The 16,841-nt window shown below is 37.6% G+C and overlaps 5 protein-coding genes and 1 pseudogene across 13 annotated transcripts; 3 read left to right on the top strand and 3 right to left on the bottom strand.

Moving 5' to 3' along the window:
* The first annotated feature begins 201 nt into the window (after positions 1-201).
* Positions 202-4,174, top strand: LOC104765132 (YTH domain-containing protein ECT2). 4 transcript variants are annotated; one of them, XM_010488804.3, is made up of 9 exons: positions 202-711; positions 1,025-1,101; positions 1,204-1,348; positions 1,440-1,519; positions 1,602-2,171; positions 2,277-2,876; positions 2,964-3,176; positions 3,263-3,409; positions 3,494-4,174. In XM_010488804.3, exons 1-9 carry the CDS (start codon positions 684-686, stop codon positions 3,656-3,658), a joined length of 2,025 nt encoding a protein of 674 aa, XP_010487106.1. In that variant the 5' UTR covers positions 202-683; the 3' UTR covers positions 3,659-4,174. The 4 variants fall into 4 exon arrangements, with proteins under 4 accessions (XP_010487106.1, XP_019096557.1, XP_019096558.1 ...); XM_019241012.2 differs by having other exon boundaries at positions 254-711; positions 1,599-2,171; XM_019241013.2 differs by having other exon boundaries at positions 258-711; positions 1,449-1,519; positions 1,599-2,171.
* Positions 4,175-6,566: 2,392 nt separating this feature from the next.
* Positions 6,567-7,647, top strand: LOC104767484 (uncharacterized). Its single transcript, XM_087500476.1, has one exon. It carries the CDS (start codon positions 6,596-6,598, stop codon positions 7,475-7,477), a length of 882 nt encoding a protein of 293 aa, XP_087356602.1. The 5' UTR covers positions 6,567-6,595; the 3' UTR covers positions 7,478-7,647.
* A 1,675-nt stretch (positions 7,648-9,322) lies between these two features.
* Positions 9,323-11,768, bottom strand: LOC104765131 (TATA-box-binding protein 1). Of its 3 annotated transcripts, none has more exons than XM_010488803.3 (10): positions 11,452-11,768; positions 11,150-11,231; positions 10,967-11,054; positions 10,645-10,716; positions 10,500-10,550; positions 10,317-10,361; positions 10,137-10,229; positions 9,893-9,994; positions 9,701-9,774; positions 9,323-9,600 (listed from the first exon to the last, which is right to left on the bottom strand). In XM_010488803.3, coding segments are annotated over exons 2-10 (603 nt in total). In that variant the 5' UTR covers positions 11,227-11,231; positions 11,452-11,768; the 3' UTR covers positions 9,323-9,599. The 3 variants fall into 3 exon arrangements, with proteins under 3 accessions (XP_010487105.1, XP_010487103.1, XP_087357813.1); XM_010488801.3 differs by having other exon boundaries at positions 9,701-9,825; positions 11,452-11,762; XM_087501687.1 differs by lacking the exon at positions 9,323-9,600 and having other exon boundaries at positions 9,700-9,774; positions 11,452-11,762.
* A 22-nt stretch (positions 11,769-11,790) lies between these two features.
* On the bottom strand, positions 11,791-13,360 carry LOC104765130 (uncharacterized; annotated as a pseudogene). Of its 3 annotated transcripts, XR_015590935.1 has the most exons (3): positions 13,177-13,316; positions 12,008-12,841; positions 11,791-11,906 (listed from the first exon to the last, which is right to left on the bottom strand). The product of XR_015590935.1 is annotated as an uncharacterized LOC104765130, transcript variant X2 (transcript). The 3 variants fall into 3 exon arrangements; XR_015590934.1 differs by lacking the exon at positions 11,791-11,906 and having other exon boundaries at positions 11,959-12,841; positions 13,177-13,360; XR_015590936.1 differs by lacking the exon at positions 11,791-11,906 and having other exon boundaries at positions 11,959-12,837; positions 13,177-13,360.
* A 680-nt stretch (positions 13,361-14,040) lies between these two features.
* On the top strand, positions 14,041-14,864 carry LOC147920233 (uncharacterized). Its single transcript, XM_087500970.1, has 2 exons — positions 14,041-14,050; positions 14,107-14,864. The coding sequence occupies exons 1-2, from the start codon at positions 14,041-14,043 to the stop codon at positions 14,862-14,864; spliced, it is 768 nt and encodes a 255-aa protein (XP_087357096.1).
* A 1,049-nt stretch (positions 14,865-15,913) lies between these two features.
* On the bottom strand, positions 15,914-16,610 carry LOC104765128 (uncharacterized). Its single transcript, XM_019241033.2, has 2 exons — positions 16,387-16,610; positions 15,914-16,289 (listed from the first exon to the last, which is right to left on the bottom strand). Exons 1-2 carry the CDS (start codon positions 16,481-16,483, stop codon positions 16,183-16,185), a joined length of 204 nt encoding a protein of 67 aa, XP_019096578.1. The 5' UTR covers positions 16,484-16,610; the 3' UTR covers positions 15,914-16,182.
* Between the last annotated feature and the right edge of the window lie 231 nt (positions 16,611-16,841).

The raw sequence follows: 16,841 nt of genomic DNA, 5'->3' as shown, positions 1-16,841 counted from the left end.
TTTTAAATAGGTTGATCAAAACATTAAAAAAAGTTGAATACATAGATATTTCAATGAATATATTGGGGGAAAAGTTAAGAGTTTAATGGAAACTATAAAAACAACATTGACCAATTTGCTAAATTTTATATAATGAAAATTATTAATTATTGGCAATAGATTTTTTATCTATTTATTACAAGATAACCAATTAAAAAAAAAGGGAAACAAATATACAGTAGTATATAAAAAGAGATATTTGTGGTAATTAACCAAAACCACAGAGTCTATATAGTCTTTTATAACAAAAGAGGAAATATCTTAAGGTGGAAGAAATAAAATAAAAAAAGAAAAAAGGAAAGAGAGAGAGAGAGAGGGTAAGGGGGGGTGAGGTGAGGTGGTTGATTCGTGGATGTATTTGAATCACTAAGAGAGGTACAGAGACAAAACCCTTTTTTTCCTCTTCCTCCCGAAGCAAAACCCTTCCCCTTCTCCTCCTCCTTGGCGGCTGCGGCCAATTTTTTTTTCTTCTTCTTCTTCTTCTCTTCTCTATCTCTTAAATCCTAGATTCGATCTGGGTTTTTCTGATTCCGTTTAGGGTTTTCTCAATCCTTCTTCTCTCTTTTTTATCTTTGATTGGTCGCATCCACCCTTTTAATCCGAGAAGGATCTATCCAAATCTTCGTTCGTCGAATCACCTTATCATGGCTACCGTTGCTCCTCCTGCTGATCGTATCCTTTTTTTTTTTATCGATCTGTGTTTTCTCTTTCTCGATCTCTTCGTTATTATTTCTGTTGGATCTTGATTTTGTGGTGATGATTCAGTTGTTCTTCAGATTGATTTGATATTATTGCGTTAGATTTAGTTTGAGTTTTCTCTATATCTTTAAGCTTTTCGTGGGAGTTGTTGATTGAAATCGATTCTCTTGTGGCGGGTTTGATTGATTTGATAAGTTTTTTTTAGGGTTGGAAGTGTTTGCTAATGGTTGATTGTGTAATTCTATACGAAGGTATGTGATTCCTTGACTCACCCCTTTGTTTACAGAAGCTGCAGATCTGTTGCAGAAACTTTCTTTGGACTCGCAAGCTAAAGCTTCTGAGATCCCTGAGCCTAACAAGAAGGTGAATACCATATTTAATTTTTGGTTTCTGTTGTTCGCAGCTTTTGAGCTTCCAGTTTTTTTTATAACAAGAACAACTTATTTTGTTATATTCTCTGTTCAGACTGCTGTATACCAGTATGGAGGCGTTGATGTTCATGGTCAAGTTCCTTCGTACGATCGATCTTTGACACCAATGCTTCCCAGTGATGCTGCCGACCCTTCTGTTTGCTATCTTCCTACTCCCTACACTCCCTATTATTATAATGGTACCTTTCATCCTCTAATCACCCACTAATCTATAATCATTATCTCACAAGATTTTCACCAATGCTGACAAGTTTCTTCTCCTTCTATAAGTTTCATCAGCATATGGGAGTGGTCAAGAGTGGACTGACTACGCAGCTTACACAAATCCTGAGGGTGTTGACATGAATTCTGTAAGTGTGCGCTGACTAGTTCTTATTTGCCTTTCATCTTCTTTACGTTTTCTCTCCTTAACAGGTTTCAATATCTTAGCAGGGAATTTATGGAGAGAATGGAACTGTTGTGTATCCTCAAGGTTACGGGTATGCAGCCTATCCTCCTTACTCGCCAGCAACAAGCCCTGTCCCACAGGTTGGCGGAGATGGGCAGTTGTTTGGTGCTCAGCAGTACCAGTATCCTACCTATTTTCCAAACAGTGGACCATTTGCTTCATCTGTGGCTACTCCTACCCAGGGTGATCTCTCAGCAAACAAAGCTGCTGGTGTGAAACTACCTGCGGATAGCAATAATGTTGCTTCTGCTGCTGGTATCACTAAAGGAAGCAATGGATCAGCTCCAGTGAAACCTACTAACCAGACCGCACTTAACACCTCAAGTAATTTGTATGGAATGGGTGCTGCAGGAGGAGGTTACACTACTGGTTATCAGCAGGATCCCAGGTATAGCTATGACGGGTATTATGCTCCTGTTCCGTGGCATGATGGCTCTAAGTACTCAGATGTGCAGAGACCTGTGTCTGGTAGTGGAATTGCATCCTCGTATTCCAAATCCAGCACTGTACCTTCATCGAGGAACCAAAACTACCGCTCAAATTCTCACTACACGGTATGATGTCTTTTGATAATTCATTGTACTTACTGGTATATTCATTGCCGCTCATTTCCTCCAATTTTGTTAACTGATCCATCAATCAATTTTTGCTCTATGCAGAGTATGAACCAGCCTGCATCAATGACGGGCTATGGTACAACTCAGGGATACTACAACAGGATGTATTCAGCAAACAAGTTGTATGGTCAGTATGGTAGCACAGGGAGATCTGGTATGGGTTATGGTTCTTCTGGTTATGATTCAAGATCAAATGGAAGAGGATGGGTGACCGCAGACAACAAATACAGAAGCTGGGGAAGGGGTAACAGTTACTTCTACGGAAATGAAAACAATGTAGATGGTTTGAATGAACTTAACAGGGGACCTAGAGCTAAGGGCACCAAGAACCAGAAGGGAAATTTAGAAGATAGCTTAGAGGTTAAGGAGCAGACTGGAGAACCAAATGTAACTGAGGTTGGGGAGGCAGATAGCACATGTGTTGTTGTTCCTGACAGGGAACAGTACAACAAAGAAGATTTCCCAGTGGATTATGCAAATGCCATGTTCTTCATCATCAAGTCGTACAGTGAAGATGATGTGCACAAGAGCATTAAATATAATGTTTGGGCTAGCACACCAAATGGAAACAAGAAGCTTGCTGCAGCATACCAGGAAGCTCAGCAGAAACCTGGCGGCTGTCCCATCTTCCTCTTTTTCTCGGTGTGTACATCATTCTGAAATCAAATGGTTTGATCTTTACACAACATTTTATAATATTGAGCTCTATACTTCATTTTTGTCTTTCAGGTCAATGCAAGTGGACAATTTGTTGGTCTTGCTGAAATGACAGGACCAGTAGATTTCAACACAAATGTGGACTACTGGCAGCAAGATAAGTGGACTGGTTCTTTCCCCCTCAAATGGCATGTTGTGAAGGATGTTCCAAACAGTTTGCTGAAACATATCACTCTTGAGAACAATGAGAACAAACCTGTTACCAACAGCAGAGACACACAAGAGGTATATATTTTTGACATATCTTGATGGCTTGTTTTACTGATTAACATAGTCTTCTTGTGCTAAAGTTTTTCTTTTTATCATGTTAGGTCAAGTTGGAGCAAGGTTTGAAGATTGTGAAAATTTTCAAGGAGCATAGCAGTAAGACTTGCATTTTGGATGATTTTTCATTCTACGAGGTTCGACAGAAGACTATCTTGGAGAAGAAAGCCAAGCAGCAGCAAACCCAGAAACAGGTAAGAACAAGTAAACAGTTTCAGAAATTTTTTCATTTAAGCATATGTAACTCAGAATGTTTCTAATGAATTAAAACTTAACAGGTAAGTGAGGAGAAGACTACCGAAGAAAAAAAGGAATCTGCAACTGCGGATTCAGCGAGTAAAGATTCTCCTTCAGCAATTCAAACAACTGGTGATGTCAAGGTTGCTGAGAATGGATCTGTTGCTAAACCAGTCCCAGTTGATGTGGTGGCAAATGGTTGCTAGCTTAGAGGATGTTGCTCACGGCTTGAGCGTAAAACGGACAAGAGAGAAGATATGAACAATCCCGTTTACACTTTCTCTTGAGAAGAAAGACTGCCGTGAGCCTTCAAGCAAGCATGGGAAGGAAGGTGCTTTAGTACCTGAGGCGATCCTCCTTTTCTTTGCCCTTAGAAGTTTTAAATCCCAGTTATTTTTTCTTTCAAATCTTTCTTGTTTTCATTTCTTTTTCTTTTAATCGCATCGTCGTTACAAGTTTATCTTGGTTTGTTTTTTTAATTTTCATTTTATGTTGATCCCTACCCTGTAAAAATGCCGTATAGGACCTACTAAATTGTGGGAAGAATTAGAGGAGAAAAAGAAGAGATAAAAGCAGGGTGGGATTTTGTTTTTGATTTCTGTTGGATTTTAGGCAGAGTTTGTCTCCTTCGTTTTTCGTTTCTTTTGTTTCTTGTTTTGGTTTCAGACTCTGTTTCATGAGTTCTTTAGAATCTAAGGTTGTCTCGGCCGCATTTTCTTGCTTGTCACTCTCCATAATTATCTGAATCGATCTTATAATCTAGTTATCAATTGCCATCAATGGTTTGAAGAAGAGTACCTAAACTTAAGAAAAAGTGCCAGCACTATCTCCATTTCACCATTTCAATGCATTCGTTGAGATTGCCATTTAAGCTAAACCTGTTGTCAAGGAATTAGTTGTGGAACTTTAAGGTAAACCTGTAGACCTAGTTGTCAGAATATTGATTCCTTTGTGGAAAGAGTCTAAACTTCTGTGTAAATGGCAGCTCCTCTACACTGAAATTGGTAGGAATTACTATGCTATCAATCAAGCTCTACACATTCAGCTATCATACTCTGCTATCAATTAAGCTCTACAGATCACTTGGCCTAGACCGATTCTTAACGAGACTTTCTCATGTTCTATTCCTAAAATCTATGTTACGTACTTAGATATATTTCAATTTATTATTGATAATGTATTTGGAGCCACATGAATCAAGGTCTTATGTATTTGGGGAAGATGTTGGATTAGCTCAACGATTAAGGAAAACACAAGACTTCAGTCTTCACCACTCCTCTTTGCGAGCAAGGCAATGATGGTTTCGGCATTGGTTTGGCTGCAACGGTCACTTCTTCTGTTGTTGTTCTGTTTCCAGGTCTCATTGCTATTACAACATCTTAGTGGTCATAAATTCTTTTACAGTGTTATCCAGTTATTGGCGATAATATTTTCTCTGGCTTTGGATCATGGATGGATGAATCCGTGATCCAAATCCCTTTTACTCTTTCGAACCAAAGGTACTAACTGCTTCATTTTTTTCTTACACAGTCGTGCTTCTTAAGAGTGATTTCAACTTCAAGAACCTGTTAAAGAGTCGCTCGGCCTTTGTTCTCTTTCAGTGGCTGTGTCGTGAAGCGATAGAGGATGTCCCTGAGGATGAATCTATAATATGCCGAGATATGTGGGTTCTATATTTCCAATGTCACTTCTTAGGATCATACATATACTTCTAAGACTAACAAAAGAGAAAACATTTGGTCACTGGTAATACGAGAAGCAGCTTCTGACATAATTTGGATGTGGAGCACATCTCAATATCATGGAACAATCATGTCTTGACGCAGAAAGCGGTAGTTTTTAAAAATGTTTTGCAATACTTAACAAGTCTTTGGGTAAAATCAGATGACTGAAACACAATATTTTTGTAGAAAGGAATAACATGTTATTTGATAGATCTCAAGACTCTGATCCCTTGGGATAAAGCAATCGTTCCTCCGGGAAGCAACATTGTCCTAACTTGAGAGGGTAAACGTTTTTGCTTTCTTCGGTTGCAGATTACTAGATTAGCCATGAAGATACTGTTACAGGGGTGGCTTTGGGGATAATACCTCTGCAACTATAGTTGAGCGTTTATGCAGAGTTCGTGGCCTGGATGATACTCCCTTCTCTGTTTCTACATGCCAACCAAGAACAAGGCTTTCGTTTCTGATCTATCTATTATCGTTTTTGTTGCTAATTCTTCCTTGGCTCACAAGTTGATACTTGATACTAATCTGTGTGAAATGTTTGCAAGATTCTTTGAAAATAATGTGAAAACTGCCATTTTTCTCATTTGTCAAAGTAATTATTGTTGACGATAATAGTTTGGAAGTTTCAAAATAGTTTCAGTTTTGGAAAAATAGGTCAAAATCTTGACAATATTTGACTATATCTTATATCAATATAAAGTTAAATAGTTATAGAAGTAAAATATTTTTAAAAATGGATATTGGAAATTTCATACATTTTGAATCAGGAGAGGTGTTAATATAAAGCTAGAAACATCTTTAAAGACAAGTATTCACCAAAAAAATGTTATACAATGATCCAAAACGTTTATACAAGTTGTCAAATTTTTGATTTTCATTCATTTGAATGTATATGCAAGGGTTAGTAGATATTGTTTTGGAGATTGATAAAAGCTTATATAAAGTTCAAATTAAATAAAACACACTAATAATATAATTCTTTTAACCAAATTAGATTTTCTTCGTTGAAATCATAACCGTGTTCTCAAAATTTGTTTCGTTTTAATCTAAAATGTATATAAATATAATAATACAACGGTTTATGAATAAATTTGACATCCAAAATAGGTAAATAGATAAATGCAAATGCAAACAGAGAAATCTTCTTAATCCGACTTCTTCTCTCTCTCTCCTTTGGCTAATCACAATTAATTACGCTTCAAAATCTCTACAAATCCCTATAGCTAGTCTCTCCTCATAGTCATACATAGAGAGAAAGAATACCATTAGTCATAAATCTTTTGCTTAAATCTCGCTCAGATTTTATTGTTTCCATAAGCCAAAATGCAAAGTTAATAAACATTTCTCAAAACGTTTAACCAAAAAAAAAAAAAAGTAAATTACATTTCTTTCTTCTTCTCTGGAGGTTAGAAGATGTTGAAGAGAATAAGAGACGCTTACGGTGATGAATCATCTTCTTCATCGGAATCTGAAGAGTTTCACCGGAGAAAAATCCCGGTGAAGGTGAAGTTACCTGACGAAAGAAGTGAAGATGAAGAGGATGAGTCGTTTACTCAGCAGCAGCTTCCACATAGGAAGCACTTCTGTGTGATTTGTAAGAAACAGTTTAGCTCTGGTAAGGCTTATGGTGGTCACGTGAGGATCCACTCAACTGAGTACAATAACAAGGGAAAGATGAAGAAGAAGTTGAAGATGACGAAGAAGAATAAGAGAAAGATTGGTTTGGTGAAGAAAGACAAGGAGAAAGAGATAGATCTGATTAGTACTGACATGGAAGGTAAGATTAGGTGTTGTCTTTGTGGAAAAGCATTTCAAACGATGCACTCTTTGTTCGGACATATGAGGAGACATCCTGACCGGAGTTGGAAAGGGATACGACCTCCTCCACCACAAGACAAGTTCAAGCACAGCTATTTGGATGATGATGATGATGATGAGGAGGAGGATGGTGAGATGAGTAGATCCATGATGATGAGTCGTCATGTGACCGCTGATGTTCAAGAAGCTGCTTACATTCTTATGATGATCGCTTACACTTCAAGCAAGTACTGGGATGGGATGAAGAAAGCTATGGAATCTCCTAAAGCCGAGGTAAGAAGTTCAAGTTGCTACAAAGAAAAAGATAAGGTATTAGGTGATGATGGGATGGATGATAAGAAGGGTTTGATTGTAGATATGAAGATAAAGATGGAAATTGAAGTGGAGGTGAATGATTCTCCAGATGAAACTAAGAGCTCCTTAGGATTTGATCTCAACGAGCCTCCTTACCATGAAGATCATTCTTATTCCGGTTGAAACTAGTTTGGATTTCAATCCATGGAGAAGTTTTAAGTATTCAAGCTTCAACATATCGCTCTATGAGTTTTTACATCTATATATGCATGTTTTATCACTAGCTAGGCTTTTGTACATAATGAAATCCTTGTTTGGTTCACATTATATCAGATCATTGCTCTTTTTTTTAATTTCTAGTCCTTTTCAGCTGTGACAGTTTCTGTTGAATATTTCTTTGATGTTTGTCTGGCTAGATTCAAGTATTTTATTGCATAATTTAGAGTCTGTCATTTTGAGATCAATGACTGCACAAAGTTGATGAAGAATCTGTCTGATGGAGTCAAGAGTTGTCATACTTGTTTCAGTAAATATATTTACAAATGAAATTCTCAACTCTCGCTATTAATTTTTAAATATGTATTTGTTCTTGATAATAAACAGTCTTTGGAAACCCAAATAGTGAACTATGAAGACTAGTCTTACCTACAACATGATATTCTCAATGTGACCTGAAAACAATACGTCCCACTAGCACACTTACCAGTTCCATGGATACCTCTTAAACTCAATATAACTGAACTCTCCTAGAGGTGGTCTCTAGTCCAGTAGTCCCTAAATAAATCTCCCCACCACTCGCAAGGAACATACCTATTCATATTCCTCTCTCTCTCTTGAATCCGTTCAAGTAATCATACTCCTAATTATCCTTGGTGGTTTATAAGACTCCAACAATAAACGTTAACGATTTCGTCTTTATGCGGTTGAATAAACTCTATCTTCGAGATTGTTAATGAGGCTGCAAAGTTCAGATAAATGTGGAGTTAATCATACCTTGTATAGGATCTTCTGGTTTTGAGACTCCCAATTGTCAACTTTTTAACTGGTTAATTAGGTTTGTATGGAACTTGTACAGCTTACGATAAGGACATCGTATAGAGTTCGTGCCTTCGTGGTCATGGTGGACATTACCACTCTCAGTCCCCTGAAGAATTGTTCTGTCATGCCCATGTTATCAAAGTGCATCTTCTTACCAAAAGCTTCTAATTATCTTGTTTCTGTCTTATTCTTGGGTTTATGTAACAATTGCTTGTTTTAGGTAGGTTGTTATACTTCCAAGTCCACGAGAACTGTCTCTTTCGAACCAAAGGTAAGATACTACTCCGCCTTTCGCTTACACAAACGTGCTTCTTGTAAGTTATTTTCAACTTCAAGAACCTGGTAAGAGTCTTTGGGCCTTTGTTCTTCTTCAGTGACTGTAGCGTCAATCAGTAGAGGATGACTATATATAAATGTATCTGAGTCAGAAGTATATGGATTCCATTTCCAATGTCTCTTCTTAGGAGACGCCGAATTGTACACTTCTTAGACTAACAAAAGAGAATAAATGTTGGATGGTGTGTGATCATATCTTTAGAGAATAAATGTATTTGCTTGCTTTGGTTGCAGACTAGCCATGAAGCTCCTGTTACAGGAGGCTTTGGGGCCGAGATCTCTGCAACTATAGTTGAGTGTTGCTTCTTGAGAGTAAAAAACAAGTCTGCAACCGTAGTTAGTGGTTCAGATCATTCTGCGTTTAATCTATGTACGTAAACTCTCAATCTTTGTTCACAATCTTGGCTGTTCTATGCTAAACTAGATTAGTATCTTTTCGCCAATATCTTTCATTGCAAACTAATGAACCTGAGCATTGCACAATGTACATGACCTCTTATCTTGGAAGGAGTGATTAAATCAAGTGATTGTGTAATTGTTTCAGACATGTACTGTGTATTTTACAATCATCATTTTCTGTATTTACCCTATGATCTTGGAACTCTCCATCGTCGTTAAGATTGACTTCTCTATGCTAAACAAGACTTTCGAAGCTGGTGCTAAACACTGAGTTAAGGTTGTACATTTAACATGTGGAAAGTGAAGAGGATACATGTAAGACACATCTTGGAAAAAGAACCGAAGAATTGTCTTTGGAATTTCCATTGTGTATTTACAAATGTTCTATTATGAACCAAAACACAAGGTGAGTGTCTAGCTACTGTGAATGCCTTTGTTCAAGGGCCAAATTCTCAGCAAGCTTTAGCAACTCAAGGGGCTAAGAACGCACAACTAGTTTCGCAGGGAACAAATCCTCCTCCAAGTCTGTGATCCTATATAATTTAAACACACCAATTACGTTCATGCAATTATAAATCGAAAAATCAATCAAAGCTAAGAAAGATGAGGAAAGTTTAAGTGTGAGTAACATACTATTGCTGTATCTTCCTGAACTCCGAGAGGACGGGGTATATATTCTCAAAGGCTCTGTATGTCTCGTCTCTCATCTGATAGCGAGTGAACTCAGGATTTTTATCAGATGGCAGAAGAGCTAGAGACTAGAAAGACATAGCAAGTATTTCTCATGCGACTATCACAAAACCTTAAGAGAAAGTGAGATATTACCTTGGCTCCTGTGATCACGATCTTCCCAGAGACAAAGATTAAAAGAACGATTTTTGGCACTTTCATCCTGTAAATAAGCCCTGGGAAGAGCTCGGGCTCATACTGGAAACCCCAATATGTGAGACATGAAATGGCCATCAGCACCACGTTTTTATCTCTAAAATTTGACGCTCAACTTCTAACTGTATGCTATTTGAAGTTCAACATAAGAAAAATAATGGTTTCACGAGTTCAGATCACTTACACTTGAGAAAGCAGCGTGAGAGTATGCAAGACCTTCAAGTCTTATAGGAAATTTGACATCACAAGAACCTACTATATTCTGAATCTTGAAATCCTGCAGGATGTAGTCATGAAAATATTTAGCACAAACAAAGCTAAGAAAAAATAATGTCAGTGGGAAAAGAGTTGGAAGAAATTGTACCTTGAATTTTGCAGGAAATCCCAATTTCTGCACAATCCTAGCATACTACACAACAAAACATACGACTATTAGCACAACACATCCAGATTATAGCTAAAGGAAAGAAGAAGAGATCCAGATTCCGTTAAATAGCTATAACCAAGTTAAACAAAAGAGGTTAGAGAAACAAAAAAAAAAGGTTACCTTTCTTGCAGCCATCTTTGAAAAGTACTCGCTCTTGGCTCCAGTACAGACCTAATTGTAGATTATACCCCAAATTAAGAAGAGAATTCAAACCAAAATTAAAATATCAGAAGCATGTAAAAGTATCGCCAACCAAGAGATATACCATTTTCCCTGAAGCGAATATTAATGCTGTAGTCTTCGGTTCTCTGATTCTCATTATCACCGCAGCAAAACGCTGAAAACATAAAACACAAGATACTTTTTTAAATTAGCCAAAATTTAGCTATGGCCAATAAGTTTTTCAAAAGCCAAAAACCAGATAATATCTGAGATTCTAATAAACCATACACAGTACACAGACCACCACTCCTTTATATCCTCAGGTAAACAACGAAGTCAAGGACGGAATCCAAGGTGACAAACGTATTCCAAACAAATTTGTTGACCGTTAACCAAAACAAAATGTAACAAAAAGAATACAATACCTTGGGATTATATTCAGCATTCCGAGCCTGCAGAGCTATAGCTTTAAGATCTAGCTTGCAGTCTAAGTTCACCGTAGAAACAATGTTTCTGAAACAAAACATCAAAAAGGCGTACTATTATTATCCACAACCACAAGAGTCAAAACACCAAACCTTAAAGAGAGTAAAAACGAAGGAACTCACTGAAGAGTAGGAACAATCCCTGAAGGATGCAGGCTGAGGTCCACTGGATTACTCCCTTCCAATCCTTGTTCAGCCATTCCCTCTAAATAATTACACAAAACCAAAATCAATACAAGAGAATATGCTATAAAAGTCTTATCAGATAAACTACACCAAAAGGGTTTCAATTATTTTGAGAGCCAATTTTAAAATTTTCAATCTTCCAAAACAACGATGACACTCATAAGATCCAATCGTATTCAAAAAGGTTACACTCAGAACAAAAAAAAAAACCCATGATGAAAAAGGATTAAAGGTCAGACCTTTCGATAAGGAGCGAGCGAATCCGAGCTTCGAAAACGAAAACTAGGGTTTCGTAGCTTTGAAACGATGAAGGAATTAAGGCGAAAGGGAGACTGAAGAATTGGGGAAAAGGTTGAAGCTTTTATACAAAAGAATCGGGTGGGAGAGGGAAACAATGTTTTATAAATCTGTGCTTTTATATATATGTAAGAAGAAGAAGAGGAGAGAGCCTTCTGATTTTGTTCTCTCGTTTCTTTGGTTTTTTAGATCTGTTTATGAGAGAGAGAGGCTCACCGACTTGGATTTTGGGGATGCCTTTATCCCCCATCTTATACATGCCTATGCTACCCTTGCCCATCTTTGTAAATTTCGAGGATATTTTTGGAATTTCCAGGAAAAAGTCTACGATGACGGTTCTTTGATGGGATTTATATGAACGTCCACTCTTCTTCCGCCACGTCACCATACAACGCTCCTGTGTTTGGTTACAGTATTTTGAGCTTTCTTCTTATTCTTACAAAGAGTAGTGAACTTCAAAAAATCAAATACTAAACTCCACTAAATCATAGTGCTTACAACAAAGAATGATTATGAGATCTTTGTGGTATCAACGCCGTTGTTTCTTCTCCATAAGCAATGATAAAGATTTATAAAACTGAGAAACAAACGTTGGTGATGATATCTCCTCCTTGTCCTTGTTGCTCTCCTCCTCCTCCTCCTCATCATCATCATCATCATCATCATCATTGTCTCTCCAAAACTTGAGGATAAGGAGATTCTCCTCTTCTGTTGATCTCTGTACCACAATTCTCGACGCGTAACCTTTCTTTCTCATCATCAGACAGATCTCTACAGGATAATTCGAAGTTAATGTCACCAAGTAGAGCCAACCTTTCTCCGAGAGCAAAACATCAACCACTGGCAAGATTTTATCGATAACCGTCCGGCCATTCTCACCTCCAGCCCAAGCAGAGGCTATACCTTCCATTCCAACTTCGTATTCTGGTGTTGGCACATAAGGCGGGTTCACAACAATCACGTCCACTGATCCAGCAAGTCTTTTATCTAGACCAGTGGCTATATCCGCGCAGATAACATCAGCATCAACTCCATGTGCTTCTAGTGTTTCTTTTGTCACTCTTGCAGCTATGGGGTTTGTGTCAGTGGCGAGATAGTGAACACCATGAACTTCGTTTTTGAGGAGAAGTATAAGCGAAGTTATGACGTATCCGCTTCCGCAACCAATCTCCATACAAACCTTAGGGTTGTGCTCTATCAGGTTGGTTCGATCAGCGAGTAATGCATCGACTAACGCAAATGAATCATCACATGGTTCGTAGACCTCACGATGAGAACTCACTAGACGGATTGAAGCAATTCTTGATGACATTCTCGCAACTAAATCACTGACTTAACCACAAGTAAACAAAAACCACATAATACTTAGAAAAAGATGTTAACAAAAACGAAACCCATTAAAAGGGTAAATGAGTTTGATGATCCAAAAAACAAAACCTTTTAGTAAAAGCTATCTCCAATGTTGTCTAAGTTAGGTTACAGAACTCCGGATCTATTGTTATCTTCCTAATGAATTTTTCAAACTCGTTGATTCTGTGATTATTAGTCAATTCACTTAAAACATGGGATTTTACTAAGGGTTCTTCTTATACATATATATATAGACTCTGCAAAGTTCTGGTAAGACCTGAAGATCTGAATACATCAAAGAGTAAGACGAGAGTTACCAACTAAAAGATGAGGTCCGAAATGCCGGAACACTGGAACCGCGGTATGAATCAGGATTGGTTTTTTTATATTCAGACAAGCTCAGATTTCACAAAGGAGGAGGAGACGACGGCGGTGGGAGGAGAAAGAGTGTGAAATTGAGAAAACATGCCCTTTCAAGTTTCAATAATTATACTTTAGCCCAAAATAAATTAATTGAATTCCAATACATTTTCTGAATCATTAAGCCTGCCGTATATAATTGGGCCCGAAAGCCCATTAATTATTCACATTATTTTTTAAGCTTTGACTTTGTTTGGGTAATTTTTAACACCTTTAACAGGAGGTGAACGGCTGGCTGCCTGGCTCCTACGGTGATCTTCTTTATCGTGCGGATGTGAATCTTTACACCTTCGGCTTCTTCATCGACTTTTAACGCTTCAAAAACTGAGTTTAAACCTTATTTTAGTTACACATAACAATATTTAGACTTATACATGAATCAAACTATATAAAAAGACTTACTAATTTTCCGGTTTTTGGAAATTGGTATGGTGGTCGAGTTGGAAGATGCGATGTATAAACTAAGAAGCGAAGCTATTAGAATGATCTCGAAGCTATTAGAATGATTAGAAGCGAAGCGAAGCTATTAGGAGGACTCGGTTTCAGATGCATTGCGCAATGGAATAGAACACTTTGCTTAAAACTCATTTGGAGGTTGTACACCGCTACAGACTCTCTCTGGACTGACTGGATAAGAAACAATAAGATAAAAGATGGTATTTTCTGGCAAATTGATGAGAAAAAGCAAACGTCGTGGACCTGGAAAACACTTCTTCACCTTCGACCCCTAGCAAAGAGATTTCTTCGTGCCGAGGTAGGGAATGGCTAAAGGTTATCTTTCTGGTTCGACTGGTGGACTCCGTTTGGTCCATTGATTGATTTCCTAGGGCCTACGGGTCCCTCCCAGACAGGTGTCTCACTAGTGAGCACGGTATCACAAGTGTGTACTACTCCCGGGTGGCAACTCAGACCTGCACGCTCTCCTCAAGTAGAACTGCTGCTCATTCATCTCACTACACAGCAGGTTCCCTCTTTATGCAATGAGTCGGATCAGTTCTTCTGGAAAGTCGAAGAAGAGGAACTGGTTCACTTCAACACTAAGAAGACCTGGGAAGTTATCAGACCGCGTCAACCACCACCCAGGTGGACAAATCAGGTATGGTTCAAAGGCGCAATTCCGAGGCATGCTTTCATGTTATGGATCACACACCTAGACCGACTTCCAACAAGATCGAGATTGGCCAGCTGGGGAATGCATGTCGAAGACAACTGTTGTATCTGCAATCTTCATCCTGAAACTCGAGATCATCTCTTTCTGCACTGTCAACTAAGTGAGGATCTCTGGCTTCTAATTACTAAGCGACTTGGGTACAAGCCATTTGTTTTTCACACGTGGAATGCTTTCTCAAGTTGGTTGGACATACCAGACGGAACTTGCACTCAGACACTTCGAAGACTTGTGGCTCAGGCAACTATATACACCATCTGGACTGAGCGGAATGCTCGACTGCACAACAACACGGCAACTCCCCCTCACATCCTCTTCAAGCTTCTGGACAGACAGATTCGAGATGCCATTCTTGCCAAAAGTCATCGCAAAAATTATAAACGGCTCCTGCAAGACTGGCTAAAAAATGCTTACTGAGATCAGAGGAAGTCAACGTTTCTTTGAGTTACTCTTCGGACTTAATACCCTTTGTCTTTTATTTTTTTTTTGTGGCAAAGGCTATTCCTAGTACTAAAGCTATTGTAATCACTACAATTGAATTTCTTTAAATGAAAATTCACAGTTTTACAAAAAAAAATGATCTTGAAACTCATTTTTTCTTTCCCTTTTCTCTTGTGTCTATTAATGCCAATGGTAATATGGTTAAGCTAGGTCGAATACAAATTAAGTTGTTTCTGATCTTATATCTAGTATAAATATATAAACAGAACTTGTTAGACTATATATTAGCCTGCAGAGATTATACTAGGATCGTTCGCACCACTGTTGGTGATACGTCTAAGTCAATGCATGTAATGTGGGGACATTGACTTTTTTTTTTCCTATACGTGCATGAGTTGAAAATTTCAATACTAATGAAAATGGTGAAAAGGTGTAGTCAGACACCGAGACACGACATTATATTAACATTTTGTTTCTTTTTTTTTTTTTCACTGGAAGTCGGAACCCTAACCTTGATCAACATATGTTTGAAATTGGTCCTCGTAATCAGCTTCTGAATATTTGATCATGACTGAATTGACCAATGCTGAATTGGTCCATGCAACGCGTTTCTTCTCTTTTTTAAAAAAAAATTGGATCATTCATCAATCATGACTGATTAAATCATGAAATTCATAGCACATGGAAAGAAAAACAAAAAGCTCATACACATTTGAAGACTACATTATAAATCAATAAGTGTCGCATGTACGAACGTACGTATAAAAGAATGGTCAAGTTTTTGTCTGAGTTGGTTCTTATTAATCTGAACTATGAAGGAACGCGTTCCTTTATTTTAGTTTTCAAGACTATAATGTATGAATCGTACTATGTGACCGTGATATACTAGTAAAAGTGATGTCATATTGTCGTAGCGAATAAAGTAAATCTCCAATCAACTCCCAATGGAAATATACGCGTGATATTTGACGGAGAAGGAGGCTACGGCGGAGGAGAAACAAAAAAGTGGAAGTTGGAAACTGGAATGTTGAAAACATGCCTTTCTTTTTTGACAAGTTTCTTTTTTTTTTTTTTTTTGACAAGCGAAAAACACACACACACACATGCCTTTTCTAAGTTTCAATGATTTACACTTTAGGCTGTAGCCCCAAAATATTGCATAATTGAATATTTCCATGCACTAAGGCTCCGTATATGCGTGTAATGGGCCGAAAGCCCCTTAATTAATGATCGAGACATAGCAAATACAACTAGCTAGTCTCGTTCGAGCTTACGAAAATGTTCACAAGTAATTTTAATCATTGCAACAAATCCAGCCTTTTGCAGGAGGTGAACGGCTGACCTTTACGGCGATCTTCTTTCCTTTGTGAACGTGAATCTTTCTACCTTCTTCTTCATTTGCTTGTTACACATCAAAACTATTTTATAAACCTCATTATATAAATAGCTATAGTTGGATTTTCAAACGAATCAAATATTGTTAAAAAAGGGTACTTACTCATTTTCCGCTTTTTGGAAATTGTTATGATGATCGAATTGGAAGATGCGATGCATAAAAGTAGAAACGAAGCTATTAGAATGAATTTGGGACTCATTCTTTCTATTTGCCCCTTTATTTCGTGTGTATATGTAAGAATTAGAATACAACGCTAGCTAGTTTTCTTCCGGAGCATATATAAATAAATAGTATCTTATAAACTAGTTTATAATTAAGACTGTTAGGCAGAGATTATTTCATCATGGGTCGTTCTCACCACAGTTGGTGATATGTATAAGTCAATGCATGTAATGAACACTATTGACTTTTTTAGCCTCCTTTTTTAATTTTTCCTTTTGCATGAGTTGAAAAGTCCGATGTTGATCATCAATTTTGGTACGAAAGTAACAAAAAATCTCATTGTCACTCAATTACAGATCAGTTTTAGTTAACTATTAAATCATTTAACTATATAT

The sequence above is a fragment of the Camelina sativa genome, chromosome 19, assembly GCF_030686135.1.
Source record: "Camelina sativa cultivar CO46 ecotype springtype chromosome 19, ASM3068613v1".
Classification (NCBI taxonomy): Eukaryota; Viridiplantae; Streptophyta; class Magnoliopsida; order Brassicales; family Brassicaceae; genus Camelina; species Camelina sativa.
Note: the sequence above shows the minus strand (reverse complement) of the source record. Positions and strands in the feature narration are given on the sequence as shown.